The sequence below is a fragment of the Solea solea genome, chromosome 15 (genome assembly GCF_958295425.1).
Source record: "Solea solea chromosome 15, fSolSol10.1, whole genome shotgun sequence".
NCBI lineage: Eukaryota > Metazoa > Chordata > Actinopteri > Pleuronectiformes > Soleidae > Solea > Solea solea.
Window position 1 is genome coordinate 23,115,831 of NC_081148.1, and position 17,777 is coordinate 23,133,607.

The 17,777-nt window shown below is 41.6% G+C and overlaps 1 protein-coding gene and 1 non-coding gene across 2 annotated transcripts; both read right to left on the bottom strand.

Annotated features, from left to right (window-relative positions):
- Positions 1 to 1,248: 1,248 nt before the first annotated feature.
- Positions 1,249 to 16,009, bottom strand: LOC131474410 (bifunctional 3'-phosphoadenosine 5'-phosphosulfate synthase 2-like). Its single transcript, XM_058652249.1, has 12 exons — positions 15,813 to 16,009; positions 11,148 to 11,262; positions 10,498 to 10,733; positions 10,018 to 10,156; positions 9,781 to 9,899; positions 7,335 to 7,448; positions 6,640 to 6,751; positions 5,942 to 6,147; positions 5,679 to 5,814; positions 3,931 to 4,199; positions 3,076 to 3,305; positions 1,249 to 2,146 (listed from the first exon to the last, which is right to left on the bottom strand). The coding sequence occupies exons 1-12, from the start codon at positions 15,837 to 15,839 to the stop codon at positions 2,005 to 2,007; spliced, it is 1,845 nt and encodes a 614-aa protein (XP_058508232.1). The 5' UTR covers positions 15,840 to 16,009; the 3' UTR covers positions 1,249 to 2,004.
- Positions 3,704 to 3,776, bottom strand: trnaf-gaa (transfer RNA phenylalanine (anticodon GAA)). Its single transcript has one exon. It is a non-coding gene; the product is annotated as a tRNA-Phe (tRNA).
- Positions 16,010 to 17,777: the final 1,768 nt, after the last annotated feature.

Genomic DNA, 17,777 nt, shown 5'->3' on the forward strand with positions numbered 1-17,777 from the left:
TTGATCTCTGTTTGATCCACATAGTAAGTATAAATAAAGATGTTAAACAATATCTTAAGGCATTTAAGTGTAAAAAAAACAATTTAAGTGCAAACTAAATGTTAAGGCTTTTCAGTTCAGTGTAAATAAAGACATATTCAACAACACATTAAGTGTGAATAAATATGTAAATCTAAATGTTAAGGTATTTGAGTGAAAACTAACACATTTGGTGCAAACAAATTTAAAGGCATTTTAGAGAAAATAAAGCCATTAAGTGTAAATAAAGATGTTAAACTAAATTTTAAGGCATTTCATTACATTACATGTCATTGACATACATATTATTTAGTGGAAATCAACAAATTAAGTGCAAACAAAATGTAAAGGTTAAGAGTTAAGTGTAAATAAAGACACATATTCAACAACATTTTAAAACATTCAACTAAGACGTTAAGTGTAAATATGATTTGAAGGCATTTTAGGGAAAACTAAGAGTAAATCAAGATATTTGACAAGGAATTTGAGTGAAAACTGAGACATTAAGTGTCAATAAATATGTTAATCTAAATGTTTAAGGCATTTGGGAGAAAATTAAAGCCTTCCGTGTCGATAAGACTTTTAGGCGTTTGAGTGACTATTAAGATTCCAAGTGTAAATAAAGATATTTGATAACATTTTAAGGCATTTGAGTGAAAAATTAGACATTAAAGATGATGAACTCACTTTTAAGGCCTTTGAGGGAATTCTAACACATTCGGTGTGAACAATATTTGAAGGTATTTGATAGAAGTGTACATTAAGTGTAAATTAAGATCTTGAACAACATTTTTAAGGCATTTGTGCGAAAAAAATGTACAAAAGCTAAACACAAACCACATTATTGCTCAACCAAGTCGTCTGTCAAATGAATATACAGTAAATTTTGACCTGTTTTCTTAAGAAATGTTAGATTAAAGTGCAGGAAACCTTATTTCTTGACCTCAGTGAGTGAATTTATCACATTAGGTGCAGTTATCATGACTAAATCCTGTAAAAAATTAAGCAGGATGTGCCTTTACACTCAAAGTAGTCTCTCATGCTGTTATTTTTTGTGACCACTTACCGCCAGCAGAGGGCAGCATTGCACTTTTGCCTTAGCAGAGCCCTCAGAGCGTCACACTGCAACCTTTAACCCCTGACTTTGATCACTGTGCACCCTGTACAGACCGCGGTTATGTTTCACAACCAGTAGAGAAAAGATAAAAATGAGGACAGTAAAAACAATGATTTATAACTAACATTTCCAACTTTATTATCCTAAGACTTCTTTTCTACATCAATGCACACACACCCCACCTTTAAAACACGACATGAATGTGAAATCTGAGGCACTTTTTCAGGGCAAAACAAAACCTTCCACGACGGAGACATTCAACAATTTCCTCATTTGTGTAAACCGTTGACATTTTTGAGAGAGAAAGGCACTTATTTCATATTTCCTATGTACAAACAAAGTTCTGTGTCGCATCTTTTCACACAGTGACATGAAATGTTAACCGCGATGAGCTTGTTAACGTCCACACCCGTGAGAGCATGTTTTAAAACTTCCGTGTAACTCTTCCACACGCGCTCCTTCACTTCTGCGTGTTTATGTTATTTGATTTAAGTTTCCTTGGGATGAGTTTTCCTAAAACCTCAACTAAAAATAAAATAAAAAAAAAAGAATCTCAAGTTATTTATTAAAATACATACATATATATATTTTTAAGTTAATAATCATATAAAAATACAATCGGGTTATAAAATCACGTAGATTTAAAGCAGTGTACAAATGTAATGCTTTAAGGGAAGATACCCATCCCAGACAGAATTCATTATCATTCATTATTATTATTATTATCATTATTATTTATTTATTCATATCAATCTAAATTCTCCACTCTACATAAACATTTCATTTAGTTTAGGATAATGTAATGTCTAATAAATCCCCTTTTAAAAACTAACCATATTGTTTTGTTTACTGACAGGTTAGGATTATTATTATTGGTCCTTTTGTAGAGAACTGTAGTATTCCACCAACACCTTCCAGGCTTTGGGGGCCATGAAGCCTTCGGGAGGGTTCGTTCCGCTCCGGGCCATGTTCCTCATCTTGGTTCCAGAGATGAATTCGAACTCGGCGTGTCTGCGAGACAAGGCGGGATGAAGAGAGAAGGGTCACATGTTGTTGTGGTGCTTTGGAAAACTACTAAACATAATTTAACAACCATTTTCGGACTGGAAATCGAGGTTTGTGACACTTTCTACACGACTCACTCCCTGCACCAAACCATAGAGAAAATCAGCGATTTTACAATGAGGGGTTTTTCATCCACTGCTGCCTCCATCAGTGAGTTTAAATGTGTTATTTTGTGATTTAGGAGTTTGAAAGTCTTTGTTCAGATTAACCTCAGTGACACAAATTGACCACACGAGGCAGCAACAGACCAGCAGCTCCTGGATTCCCACAGGTTAAAAATGTTGGTTTTCTCTATGTGCTTTGGTATAGGAGACTATATCTTCTCTAGATTAGGTGAACCTTTTTGTTATGTGGCTAAAATCTGTTTTTCCTCGTGTTCTCCTGATGGCAAACGCGTTTTCATTGAGACGGAGCATCTGTGTCTCTAGCTCAGAGGTCTCAAACCACATGCGGCCCACCACTTAATAACAAGTTATAATGAGTTATTTCTGTATGTTTCTTTTGATGAATAGATTCATTTTGTATATATTTTGAAAAAAACGGCAAAAATATGATTATTTTGCCGTTTTTTTCTCCAAAGGTTAACTAGACACACATTTGAGGTTCCGCTGGTTCTAGACATCTCTTAAACCACATAACAACCGCATAATAAAAAAGAATTTTGAGATTCATATTACAAACTGTGTCATTAGGGCAAAGGATTAAGGTCACAGATGGTTCATATTTTCACGAGGTTCATATTTTGGGTGAAAAGATTTAGGTCGACAAACGTGTTTATGAGAATCTCATGTGAAGCTGCACCAGGATTTTCGGATTTTCACCCCAAATGTTCTGCAAACCTACCATGTGTACGCCTCATTTACATCATCACTCACCGCTCTTTGTCGTAAAAGTCCATCGCCTTCTTATCCTTGTTGTAGGCGGCTACCCTGAAGGGGATGATCTCCACAGAGGTGAGGCCCGGGGCCATGGTGAGGACTTTGCCTCCATGAGTGGGTTCATACAGGTCCTGTTTCGTCTCTGGGTGAGGCATACCAGCAGGGTCCCGGCCCACGATGTAGAAGTTTGCTCCAGCGATCATCCTGGCTCTGCAGTGCCACTGGACCTGTTGAGAAAAGGGGGAAAACATGCAGATTAAAGCCTTGTTTTCATCGAGTTTGAACGGCCTCTACAGCTCCATTTTTTGGCACCCTTCCCATGAGGTACCAGAGTAAAAATCCAGCTAGACCGCTCGTTTGTTGGCCCACACTGTTACTGTACTGTACCAAACCGGACCATGATGGAAGTACAGCAGAACAGTCAGTCAAACACACATATCACGAGAAGCTGTCCCCGGCAACTTGTAACCATGATGCTGCATTACTGCCATCTTAAATAAAGTAGTCCTTCATCAGTCAAGCTCCAATCCTTTATTTTTTTGACCTTGTGAGGAGTCAAACCAGCAACCCTCCAGTTACAAGCCAAGTTCCCTTTCCACTCGGCCAAAGAGAACCCCCTCGTAAATGCCGAAACCCGGGATTGAACCAGGGACATTCAGATCTTCAGTCTGACGCTCTCCCAACTGAGCTATTTCGGCACTCTCATTGTATTTTTTTCTTCTATAATTACAAAAAAACAACCTCATATTCTTTCGCCTCTCCTCAAGGAAACTCTCAACCAATTAATGCTCCATTAATTCACACACATAATTCACCACAGGTGATGGTTGTAAACGTTCCCCTCACACTCACCTCTGTAGGTCCGGCATACATCATCGGCGAGGGGAAGATGGCAACGATGGTGGACGCCGGGTCCAGGACGCCCTCCTCCAGGACGGCGTCGTGCTGCTTCATCCGCCAGTCCAGCGGCACGTCGTCGTCCTTGGTCCAGCCGCCGAGCGGGTGCAGCAGGAGCACGGGGTTCTTGTAGCCTCGATCCAGCAGGCGGCGCTTGGTGTCCTGCATCAGCAGAGCGTGGCCGTTGTGCACCGGGTTTCGCAGCTGGAATGCAAATATGGCATCTGTGGCGAAGAAGAAGAAGAAGAAGAAGAAGAAGAAGAAGAAGAAGCGGAGAATGTTAGAACAGCATGTTGACGTGCATGCAGTGATTAACATGTGGGAAGGATTTAGTCGTCACAGCAAACGTCATGCCTTTTACAGATCTGGCATCAGTGTTGAGCTATATCTGTCTCATTTCTTATCGAAACGACATCAAAGTCGGCCCTTGACACACTGGTGACTGCACCACGCAACGCGCCAAGTTTGAAGCCTGTCAAGCAAACCCTTGGAAACTTATTTGATTAAAAGTCAGACAGACATGCCTTGCATTTATAGATAACTTCAGACAATGAACATTTATATTTTGAGCGGTTTCAAAGGTTTTAACCACTTGGCATCTGTTAATGTTGCATTAAACCGCCTTCCTTTTACATGTAATCATCTATTTATTCTTGGATTTCTTTCGCTAAAAACCTGACATTACAGGTAATAATTTTAAATATTTAATTAAGTAATTATTGGTCTGAAATTCAGTTGATTTCTGTGTGATATGGAGCAAGACATGAGAACATTTTCACATTTAAGAACACAGAGTTGACAGTTGAAGATTAATTTAGTTTAATTGATTAACATATGAATCATTGCAGCTCTGGTAGATGATTAATAGTTTTTACACACAGTTTCCAGGTAAGAAGTCATTATTTCCTTCAAAGTAAAGCCTGTGTGTGCAACATAAAGGGAGGATAAAAGTCTACTTAACAACATCGTAAATACTAGTTTTCATGTTTTACACTGATTCTGTGGAAACAGTATAATATTATTATTTATTACAACATTAGTACACCGTTATTACCTGGAAATATGTCGGAAATTAGACATTACAAACATTGTAAATTGTTGATTTATAGGGATTTATAATAATACTCTACATTAATGAGTGATTTCCTGACAGAATTAAAAGTATTAACATGTGTTCTGTCATGTCATCTAACTCTATCTGTAAAAAAAACCTATGGAAAAGTTGTCAGCGAGCCCTGAGGAAACATCAGTGAGATCTGTCAGTTTGCTGCATTATTTAACATGCATTCAACTACAGTGGCGGCAGCAGCAGCAGCAGCTTTAGGGAACAAATGCTCGTGGGTGTGGGACGCAGGCGGCTCGGGGGGAATAAACAGACGCTCACTGACATTTTTTTCTTCATGTGGTTTTGTGTGTTTTGTCGGAGAACGTTCAACACTGCGAGCCTGGAGCCCGGAGCCCGGAGCCCGGAGGCCCGTCACATTAACATGCTTGGACTAAAAAAACAACAAACACTATAGGAAACCACACAACAGCAAAACTCGTCATGCAGCTTCAAATTTACCATTCTTATTTTTTCATCTGGTCTTTGGTCAAGTTCCTCTGAAAGAAAAACAGTCAAGCGCTAAATACTATTACAATCAAACCTGCTACAGACTTTGAGTAGTTGTGTAATTTTACGAGCAATAATCCGACTTTCTCACCTGCTTTCATGTCTTTGAACTTCTGCTTTAGCTCCCTCGGAGTGAGGCGATACTGGTCAAGCCCGTCGTTCCACTTGATTCGCTCCAGCACCTGCAGGTCGCCACCCACCAGCCAATCACCTCTCTCCATAATCATCTGCAACGAGGACAGAAAATATCAGATATGGGCTGTGCTCAGTGGAAATGCAGGCTGTCCGTCAAACAGAGGAACGGGGTTTGATCCCCAAACTATTTCAGAACTGGCGTAAAACCTGTGCCGTTACCTTGATGTGAGGGTGCTGCGGACAGGTGGTGCCCCACTGTCGGGCACAGCGCTCCTCCTTGCAGTGTGGGTAAAACTCCGGGTTCCTGAGAATAGCCACGCGCGAGCCCTGGTACTCCAGAGCTACAGCTGCACAGCCGTCCAGCTCCTGCTTGACCTCAGCGGTCACGGGCAGCACGATGGGAACAGACAAGTTGATGGCTCCGCCTGGGACAGAAGAGGACGCGGCGAGAGTTAAGACTTTGACTCTTCCCGACGCAACCCTCCCATTCATCCAGGCCTGAGACCTCCAGAAATGTTGTTTACAGCAAAATAACAATCGGGCGAAACAATCACACCAAGTGTTTGGGTGATACAGGAATGATTTTACCTCTCTTTACCTCTAAAGTTGGAACTTTTTTCCAAAAAGAAATAATTAAAAAGGTGCATTCCAGCTGTAGTCAGAAGTCAGAATGTACACGTTCCTAGTTCTACATGTCAGTTACTCTGAAAGCCACAAACCCAGACTTTAGACATCTAATATAAATGGAAAGCACCACGAGTGCACATGCACGTAATGATAGACTGAATGGAGCAGTACATGTTCATCTCTGTGGACACAACACCACACCAGAGAGGTATGACTCAGCCCTAAGTGGTAAGGACGAGGAGTAAAATATGGATTTAAACGTGACAGCGGACAGTGGAGTGGACTCTTACCGTCCAGCAGGTTGTTGAAGTGAAGGACCTGGAGGAACTCCCTTTCCCTCATGAAACCCTTGAGGGGACTCGCCCAGCCCTCAGCCAGGACCTGCACCCACTGTAGATCCAGCTGTGGACCAAGAATAAAACAATGTGGAAACCAGAATCCTGGACGGTTGAGAGAATCAACAGCTTCAAACAAATATGCCACTACGCTGTTTGAACAAGATATCGCTGTTGACATTTTTATGATCATAGGAGTGTCAATATTGTATATCTTGTTCTTTATCGTTGCGCAAGACGCATACAGTATTATCGGTCTTTTCTGCAGAAATACTGCCCCGAAACCCGAGCAATGGTTATCTAGTAATGGTGGGAAAGCAGGTAACCGAATCGAAAGACAGCTGTTGCTCTGTGGGCAACAAGGAGGTATAGTGGCATTCTACCTTTGGTAGAAATCCTCACAGACTGGAGGCTGATTTGATAAGACACCAGTGTGAGTGTGAGTGTGTGTGTGTGTGTTTGCATGGTGGGCTTTTATTGGCGCCCAGGGAAGAAGACAGTGCAGTTCATTAGTACACGGGATGTTTATGGGCTCATCATGAGCTTCTCTCACTGCCATGTTCAGTATCGACCCCCCCTCCCCCCCCCTCCTCTTCGATTTGCTGTGGGATAAAAAAACAGAAGCCTATATTCTGGAGTGGTGGGGTTACCTTGGTGATGCTGATGGTGGGGAGCGTGTTTGCGTCAGCCACAGCGAGCTCGAGCTTGTTCTCGGGAACAAAGAGTTCAGTCACCTCCTCCGTGATCTCCTGTGGTACGATGCTCTGAGCACGACAAGAAAGAAATGGTAAAAGAAGTGTTAAAAGGAAGCCGGACGACTCCCAGGTTATCTTTTTGTTTAGACAAGAGAGAAAAATGAGGAAATAAGCAGTTGTGACTGTCACGGGTGATGAGAACAAGTGGCAACTCTTCATGTTACAGAAGCTGGATAACAGGTTATTTTTGGTATGTCCATAAAAAGAAGTATTACAGATGTTCTCTTATCAATCAAGTACGAATTGCAGCACAAATGGTGGTTTTGAGGACCATGGCCTTAATCTTAACTTACCTTAAACCCTTGAACAGTTCTTTTGAGGTGTGACTGAATATGAAAAGCAGCCAAAATGTCCTCACTTCCTTTTGGTTTTTCAATGTTTTGGTCCTCACATAAGTCTGAGTTGTCTTATTTGACTTCCATTCATTTGGAACAGACTCAACAAGCATCATCCCCCTCACCGTAACCTTAAACAGTTAGCCCTAAACAGTTCCTCAGAAAATGAGGTTCTGCCTCATTAGGGACCAAGTATGGGTCTCCATGAGAATGATATATCTCACACACTCAACATGTCTGAGAGCATTCTTCATTATCCAGGTCAAGGTAGCGTCCGGAATTAGCTAAAGGCGACTGAACGTGCTTCAAATAAAGCAATTCCAGAGGCCTTTCAATAACTCCTGAAAACCCACCTGTCATGTACTTAAAAAAAACAGAACCTTGTCTTTATGTACTATCAGTTACTTAATTTGTTTTTACTACAGTTCACTATAAAAACATTTACCAGTTACATCAGATGTAAACGGGCGACTGCTAAAAGACAAGACAGCTCAGATGGGAGTGGTGATGAAAAGATATGAGGCCTCCAGAGAGGGGGAGGGGGAGGGAGAGGGGGAGAGAGAGAGAGACTAATTCCTCTTCCTTTCCTCCACATACCACACTAACTACACTCTGTTTACATTACAATGCATCATTCGACATATTTTTTAATACCGCCAATTATCTCAGGAGGACACATATTGGCACGACTTAAATGTTGGACCACTCCACTCGATTTGGAACACGTTCTTCAACTCCGCTGAAGCCTAAGGTGACACAGTCTGGCTTGACTTGCTCTCAGAGACAAAAGCAGTTCCTGGAACTGGTCTCTCTTTACGTCATCCTTACGCTGACATAACTCTGCTGAGCTCCTGGTTCACAGAGCGTGGGCCGGCTTACAGTAAGTTCAATATTTGTCATTTAAGCACTTTATTTCTGCCTGACAAACACTCATGAGTGAGTGATCTTCCTGTCATGACTCGCCATTACGTTCACGTCATAACTTGAATGTAATCTGACACAAACTGGTGACGAAGCGTGTCACTTGTGCAATTCCTTGGAAAGAAAGGAATTGCACAGTCTGTTACGCAGACTGACGGGGGTTTTACTTAAATTCTCTCAAACACAAGTCGGTGTATGATTTTGAGATTATTAGACACTCAGCTACTGCTGCTGAGAAAAAAAAAAACAGAATTTCTTCTCCTAACAACAGCTGCTTTCAGATACATGTGCGTCTGTTACTGTCTGGCTTTTTTATTTTGGGTCAATTACGTTGTAGAGAAGAGCTCACCAACTTCTCAAACTCCTTGCATTGACAGATGCATGATGGGAATTTGCGGACAGTGCAGTCAAACTCAAGGCGGAACACCATAACCGCTAGCTGAGGCTAAGTAGCACCACCAGAGGGAGCTTGTGTACCAATTGGTGGTACAAGTTTGTAAGCGTTAACAGTTCATTTCTGTTTATTTTGTCTATTTATTTAAGCACTTTATACTCCCTGTGGCATAACGTCTAAAAGGTTAGCTAAATTTTCGCCGTGTCATCCTACTGAATTTTCTGACGTCTTACGAAATCCGAGCCACAAAGATCGGAAGAAAGTTACTTTCCCCTGATGATCCTCCACCCCTGTTGTAAGCAACCAAACACGATGATGACGTGATGATGTTCTCTGGCTCTGACCGCTGTTTACTAAACTGTCTCCTTCACATCAGGACTTAAAATAAAAGATTCCAGGATCTTCTGCGTGTTTAATCTAAACCACTGTTTGGTTTGAGATCAGAGAGTCACCGTGGCCCCTCCTTGACTACAAATAACTCAGCTTTACGAAAAGACGCCTCTGTACATAGTAGACAATGTGTACATGGCGTTTAAAGCGTCTGAAAGCTGTTTACGCTTCACGGGTACACAAACTCTCACAATGGCTCTCCTGACGTGTCCATGTGTCTTTGATTATTTGTTCTGCTGTGTTCAAATGTTTGTGACTCTCTTTTCTCTTTCCAGTCATCCGGAACATCTGTCTGACCCACCTGGTCCTTGAGGAGCTCCAGCACTTGCTGGAGGCATTCGTTCACCGTGAGCTCTCCGGTTTTCAGCACCAGCTCCGATCCCTCGGGACGCTCGTAGTCTGAGTCTATACCAGTGAATCCTGAAAAACATGAAATGTCCAGTCACTGAAACCTCACAACAAGTGAAATTCCATCTCACTGATGAAATCCACAACATAAACGACAGTTTATTGGACGGACAATAGTTATCGCACACACCTTTAATCTCTCCGGCGCGAGCCTTCTTGTAAAGACCTTTTACGTCCCTGGACTCGCACACATCGAGGGGAGCGTGGACAAACACCTCGAAAAAGGGCAGGCCTGCACTCGCGTGGACCTTTCTCGCCTCTTCACGATCCTGTGGAGGAGAACCATTTCACTTAAATACAATTTTTAGACCTTATCCACACAGAAAGAGGACTTTCCCAACACAATCTTTTTCCTTTTCATTCTTAAAATGATTTTTTAATTACATAGCATCATTTCAAGCACACAAAACGTCACTAAATTGCATATCGGTGTACTCGGAAACGCGAGGGCGTCATTTTTAGGGCTCTCAAAACAACCGGTTTACAGATGTCTCAGGATGTCTCATTCTCACCTTCATGAGAATTTTTTGTTTATTTTAGGGCCAAAACTGAGCCAAACGCCACTGTTCCATTACATTAACTATCTAACTAACCACTGATGTTTTCTGACCTTGGCAAAGGGCGAGATGAAACTGGTGATGCAAACGAGCCCAGCGTCTGCGAACAGTTTGGCCACCTCTGCGACGCGGCGGATATTCTCCTCGCGGTCTTCGTCCGTGAAGCCCAGGTTCTTGTTCAGGCCGTGGCGAATGTTGTCCCCGTCCAGTGAGTAGCAAGGGATGGCTTTGGACACGAGATACTCTTCCAGGGCAAAACTGATGGTGGTTTTCCCTGCACCAGACAGACCTGATGGGGGGAAAATGTGATAAAACATACAGCATGAGCATCACACTGGGTCGAAGGTGGATGTCGTGAAGGTGGATATCATCAGAGCCGCAATTGAAACAAGTTTATCTGATTTTTCAGCTTCCAAAATGTGAATATTCTATTACATAGTGATGCATATTTATAATAGTGTCATCAGCATATACTGAGACTGTGTGAGAATTTTCTGATTTCTTTGCTCTATATAACAAAGGAAAGATTAAAGCTGAATCATTTTGGTTTGTGGACAAAACAAGACATTTAAGAACACTACCATTTCGACAAACTTTTCTGACATTTTACAGACCAATCAAGAAAAGAATCCACAGATTAATCAGTTATGAAAGGAATTGTCAGTTGCAGCCCTAGAAATCATGTAACAACATAAAGACGTACCAGTGAGCCAGATAGTGCAGCCTCTGAATCCACTCCTGGTGCCCACAACCTGACCCCTCTTGCTCCGACTGACATGGTGGGCCTGGTACACCACATTCGTCGACCTGTTGAAATCCTGTAAGAGAAATGCAGACGGTTGGAACAAACTGAAGTGGTTGAGGGTAATTAAAGTCAATACAGATTGCTTGAAACGTGGCTGCCGGACGTGATACCATGAACAACTCATGGCTCAAACCTATGCCATGTTAAGCTTATACAATCGCCACTTAATCTCACCGTTAGACAGTCTTTTCTGACTGGAAACGTGTGACTGTGACTGTGTTTAAAATCATTTGATACATTTTCTAACCGACACAAACTTGCCAAAGAAGGCACGAGTAAACCAGCAGCTTTGTATCCCCCATGAGCTAAAAATGCAGATTTTTAATCTGGGCTTTGGTGCGTTTACAAACTACCAATTCCAGTCAGAAAACGCTTCCTATTGGTGAGATGACGTGGTTAACATATTATGATATCATAGACTTAAGCAAGCATTTGTTTTTCCTTGTGTGATGGAGAACATCCAAGCCTCAGGCGGGGCCGGGAACCACGCGCCAACAAAACCTGAACTATCACTCTGATAGGACACGTTACTGTATCCTGCAATGTGACACATCATGACACTTTACATAGCAATGCCCCACGTAGCACAACTGGTTCTACATGTCCTGCTCAAAGCGACTATGTGGCCCGAGAATGAATGGGGCTGTATTGACATCTGGAGGGGAGGGAGGGGCGGGGGACATGGAAGGGATGAAGGGAGGGAGAGGACTGACTGTGGACAATGTGTCCAGTGTAGTGCCTGCAGCCCAGTGATGATGTGGCAGTGTTGTGCCCACAGAATTGCCCTCTGCACCCACTCCCACTATACTTCCCTGCATCGATTCAGTGGCTTCACTTCTTCAAAATTTGCAATGCGGTGACTGTAAAATGTGATGGCTCTGTGACACGTCTCACACATAGAGGGTGTGTTTCAGTCAAGGGGTGAGGGAAAATTACCACATAAAGTTTTACTTTATGACTTTACTTCCACTGTGGACAAAAACTTCCATAAACTTGCTGGGTTTATATACCAATCTATACATTAGAGGTCGACTGATACGAGTTTTACTGCGGCCGTTTTTACAGCCAAGTGTTTAATGACAACAAATAGTATAAGAATTACTTAACTTAATGGTCTGTCTCTCCAACGTACACGTATACATGTTTAAACTAAATATTAAATATATGAAACAGGTCATCGAAAAACTTAAAAAACAATGTTTGGATGAAAAAAATAAAAATAAATCAGTCAGCCAATGCAAGTTGACAAGACTTACAAACTAATATACATGTTAAAGGTCCACTATGTAAGTGTTAGTGACATCCAGTGGTAAGACTGGTCAGGTTATCCAAACATACTCGTGGCACGCACTGCATTGTGTGCATGAGCACACCCACACTATGTTGGTGTGACTGTTATTCCAAGCACACCTTCTTCGTTCAATCCTCCCTCCTTCAAAACTGCCAAACTACTTCAACTACAATAAATCTCGCCCCAATTTTGAATTTTCCTCACTTTCCTCACATGTTGGAAAGCTCTGTTTGCTGAATTCCTGTGTAAGAAATTGACTGAAAAAACTTGTGTAACTCTTCCCACTTGCTCTCACTTCTGCCTACATCCTCTCTCTCTCTCTCTCTCAGGAAATCACACCAGATAATACAAAACTATGAGGATGAGGAGTATTGTGAAATTCCTGAGAGGCAGTGCTGACCAGCAGTATGGCTCAAATAACAGCTAATAATTTAAGAGGCCCCAACTGTAATCCTGTTTAAATGAATCACTTTGTAACGCAACAAAAAAACTTATTAACGTATTTTCGGTCTTGTTGTTGAGTCATAAATATCCACAGATACTCGGTGTATTCTGTTTTACGTGTCATATCAGTGACGTGCATTGAATTGTCTGCAGTCTCAAAAAACTCTGGGGTTCCACTCACGTCTAACCTGTTTGGTGGCATTTACATAACTAGCCAATGACAAAAGCGCCGTCTATTATTAACTACAAAAACAACGTCAAAGAATGGGTGACGATAAAGCAAACTGGGATAGAGGATATGTGTAAACGGAGAATGACGCAGCCTGACAGCTATATCAAAACTGTACCACAATACATATATTTAACTGTGCCAAAGTGAAGTACTCAGCTCAGACTAATGGTGAATTCCATTTACATCGGAAGTCGGAATTGGATAATAATGTCACCTCTGAGAATCGAGTTCCAGGTGCAAACATATCGCTAGGTTTGTGAGGTTTCCAAGTGGGCTTACAATCAGGGTCCCAAGAGGGTTTGTCCATGGTTTCCATGGTGGCCCGACCCATGTTACTACAACCATATGGGACCTGCATTGTTTGCCCTCTTGCCCCATGCCCACCTTGTACCCACTTAGGGTACTTAGTTGACATAGGCTTGAAGTGGGCAAACACAGGTGGGGCCACCATGGACACCATGAATAAACCCATTTTTGGACCTTATTATTGTCAGCCCAAATATAACGGGGCCCACATGGACATGCCGGTTTCTTCTTTCTCCCCCCCACACCCGCTCAACCCGTCGCACAAGGCCACCTATGTTATGAATGACCATGTGAGTGAGTAGACATGGAGACATAAGTACAACAAGCAGCCTATTCACAAACGAAAGGAACCACTGATACAGTAAAAAAAAAGAGCGAAAGCGAGAGAGAGAGAGAGAGAGAGAGAGAGAGAGAGAGAGGTATATAACGGATTTAAAGCAACGATCCTGCAGAGATGAATATCTTTTTTTCCCTGCACCAGACATCATTGTTACTATCAACCACTTAAGATGATAATTGGTGAAATTACAGTAGCAATCATTAGCTGCACCTATTCTACTGCTTGTGATTCGGATCAAATAAAAATTGGTGTCCGATTCAAAAGCCTTTTTCATTCAAAGTTGATTCAGTAAACAGGGCTGCTAATTTGAGGGCCTACTAAGTTTTGAATCAAGAGCAGGAATTGTGATTTTTACATGAATTCAATTTTTTGACAATGCATTTCGGCACGTAGACATGGTCAAGGTGTCCTGCCGAGGTCCAAGGCGAGCATCAGAATGGAGAATAAAGATGACTTTGAATGTGGCATGGACTTGGTTTCTAGACCGGCTTGATTGAGTATTTCAAAAACTGTTCATCTACTAAGAATATCATGTACAGCCTTCTCTAAAGTTCATGAAGAATGGTCTGAAAAAGAGAAATATCTCCAGTGAGCAGCAGTTCTCTGAATGAAAATGCCCTGTTGACACCAGGGGTCAGAGGAGAAGGACCTGAAAACACGACAACATGGAGATGTGCTACAGCAGCAGAAGACCTTACCCAGCCACTTAAGTAAGTACATATTATACCTCATCAAGTGAGTGGATGTTCAGTAGGCAAATCGCTGAGTCAGCCAGCCGTCTCACACTGGCTTCTTCTTTCTGCCCGACATCAACCCCGCCACACAAGGCACACTACTATGTTATGAATGACCCATTAAATAAGTAGACATGGAGACGTAAGTACAACAAGCAGCCTATTCACAGTGAAGGCAACCGTTACAGCGAGTGACACAGTAAATAAAAGAGGCATAAAAGTGGACAGAAATTACAACTTTGACAGGTTTAAAGTTTTACTTTTCTAAAGACTACAACTTAACACTCAAATTAAATGCATTATTACCATTCCAACTTACTGGTCTTATTGCCTCCCATAAATACATTTTCTTCTACTGTAAAGTATATCTGTATATGGCACATGTTGATGTGTTTAGCAACATTAATTACTACAATGAGCAGCCTATTCAGTGAAGACAGCTACAATAAAAAGAGGCTTGAAAGAGAACAAAAAACGAGAGTTAAATGGTTAAAAGGGGCTGACATTGAAGAGCAAGGAGGGTCGCTGCTGTGTTTACTTTTCAAAAAATCAACTTGAGCTGATGGTCGTTACATCATAAGAGTCCTTTCTGCTGTTTGTTCTGTTGTTATGTTATAATAGTACAACATAAGAGTCTTTTCTGCTTTATGTTCTGTTATAATGTTATAATAGTACAAAATAAGAGTCCTTTCTGCTTTAATTGCTGTTATAATAGTACATAACAAGAGTCTTTTCTGCTTTATGTACTGTTACAATAGTACAACTTAGCAAGCCAGTGATATGTACCTGTGAAGTTAGGTAATTTGCATGAAAAATTGTCAGATTTTACAATAAACAATTGTTAATTTCAGCCATAGTTGCTATTAATGAGTAATGGGAAAATAATAATTTGTTGTTGAGTGCTAAAAAATGTACAAGGGTTAGAATAGTTGTACAAACCCCCCCCAAAAAAAATAATAGCTAGACTAATGTTTCATAAAATCATGGTTCAGTACAAATGAACCCAAACAAGGGTGAATTTAATTGGAAATAATGCAAGCATCTGAATGTACTTATGTGTGAATCACTACATTCATCACTGTTTAACCAGAGTCAATGAAATTACAGTCATGAAAAAGACATTAGCGACACAGCAGTTTTGTCCACATCGCCGGTCGTGTAAACGCTGCCACCTTTGACACTTATCGCTACGCCTCTATCTTCACTGTCTGCTTACCGTACGAAGCTTTTTCACGCCGGACATTTCGTATAAATCCGCAGACACACACACACACACACACGGGCCTTGGTGCTGAGGGGGTAACGGAGGGGAACGAGTCCTGCTTCACGCTGCTGCGGTTCGGGGCTCCAAACTTTCGGCTGCGGTGCTCGTAGCACAGGCAGACGGAGGGTTTTTATGAGACACTTTCAAGACACGTAGCATTCCGCTGGCCCGGCCTCCCTCCTCCTCCTCCTCCTCCGCCTTCTCCTCCTCCTCCGACCTCCACAAATCTGCATAATTTACCGGATACTAGTCCATACTCAGCGTAAAAGGACTGGATCAGGCTGAAACCGACATCGGCGTTTTTTGTCGTTTTTTTGTCGGATACTGGAGCACAGAATGTTCGCCTTCGCAGGACAGCTTTTCCCCGGGTTAAGCCGAGCTGAACCGAGCTGTGTGGTGCAGTTTACCGAGCAACGTCACCACCAACTCGGTCCAGTGTACCGGTCCGAAACCTATAAGCGTTATAAACCCATTAATAAAAAAATCACTGCCCCGCACTAGCGAGCTAAATCGCTCTGACGGTAACTTTTTAAGCTAGTTTTAAGCTAGTTAGTGACGAAGCATAAATGGCAGACTGACACTTCACATGATATTCAGCTGGGTTAAACACCCACAGTAGAGTGGGTGAACACGGCGGTTAAAGGGAAGCACTGTGTGTTTCAGTGAGAAGTGGTTTCCACATTCAATAGCTTCATGGATATGTAATTACAGGTCTCCACAATTCAGTTATTACTAGTCAAATTGAACAAAACAATAAAAATATCCATCACTTACAACTTATGCTAAAACATAAAACCAGTTCTTAAACTTCCTGTCAGTTGTCGCTAATGTGAAATTCTTTTAAGGTAACTTTAAAGGACTTAAAAGGACAATTTATACTAAATTTTTATATTTTTATTGAATTAATCCTAAATAGTGGATTTTGCGGCGGTGGAAAGTAAGACCACTGAATCTAAGTCGTCCCGTTAATAAGGAATATTATTTGTTGGCGTTGCTGATGAGAGAGATCGATGACGGGTGTCATTTTAAATATTTCCGTATGTCCACCATGACTTAACCTCAAAATGAACACAAAAAAATACAAAGGGCTCTGTCGTAGATTATAAATGGGCCTTAAAATGTCCAATATTGAATGAAAACATGTAGTCTTTAATGGTGTGTAGTTGGAACTTAGGAATTCAAAATGTCTGCCACCATACAAACACTACAACTTTATGCGTTAACAGTACTGTGTCGTTCACAGTGAATCAGTCGTACACATATTTAATTTTTAACATACATGTTGCTACACAACACAAAATAACACGGAGAGCGCTGTTATTGACTGGTACTGCTAACGACGGCTAGCTTGAGGTACGGTTTGCGTTTCCGATATCTTAACTAGAACCCGGTGAACTTGTAGATAATGTCACTCCCAGTTCCGACTTCCGAGCTCCAATGGAACGTGGGAGGAATTCAAGAGCACCGATGCAGTCCTCTGTGCACAGCCTCCAGTAAATGTGTCGCTTAACACTCAATCGAACAATGGCTGTGATAGCAATTTTACAGCTGCTTATAGTATCTTTAGCCTTAATAGGTAAATAAGTTAAAACAATTGTGTGATTAGATCAATACACTAAATTCAAGTCAATTACACTAGTACAGATTTAAATTTTTTTTGCAGTTTATAGCCATTCAAAAGATAAAAAAGTGAGTTTCAGGCTGTAAAACAAGAAAAAAAGATTGTCCATGTTACATTACATTACATTTCATTTAGCAGATGCTTTTATCCAAAGCGACTTACATGGGAATTGAGTACAACCTGCCAGGGGTGCAGTTGAACTTGTCTTACCTTTTGCACAAAGGTGAGGAGCTGCGCCAGGCTGTAACCACTCTGAAGAGGTGTGGCCCTGTAAGGGAGTAGAGACAGATAGGGAT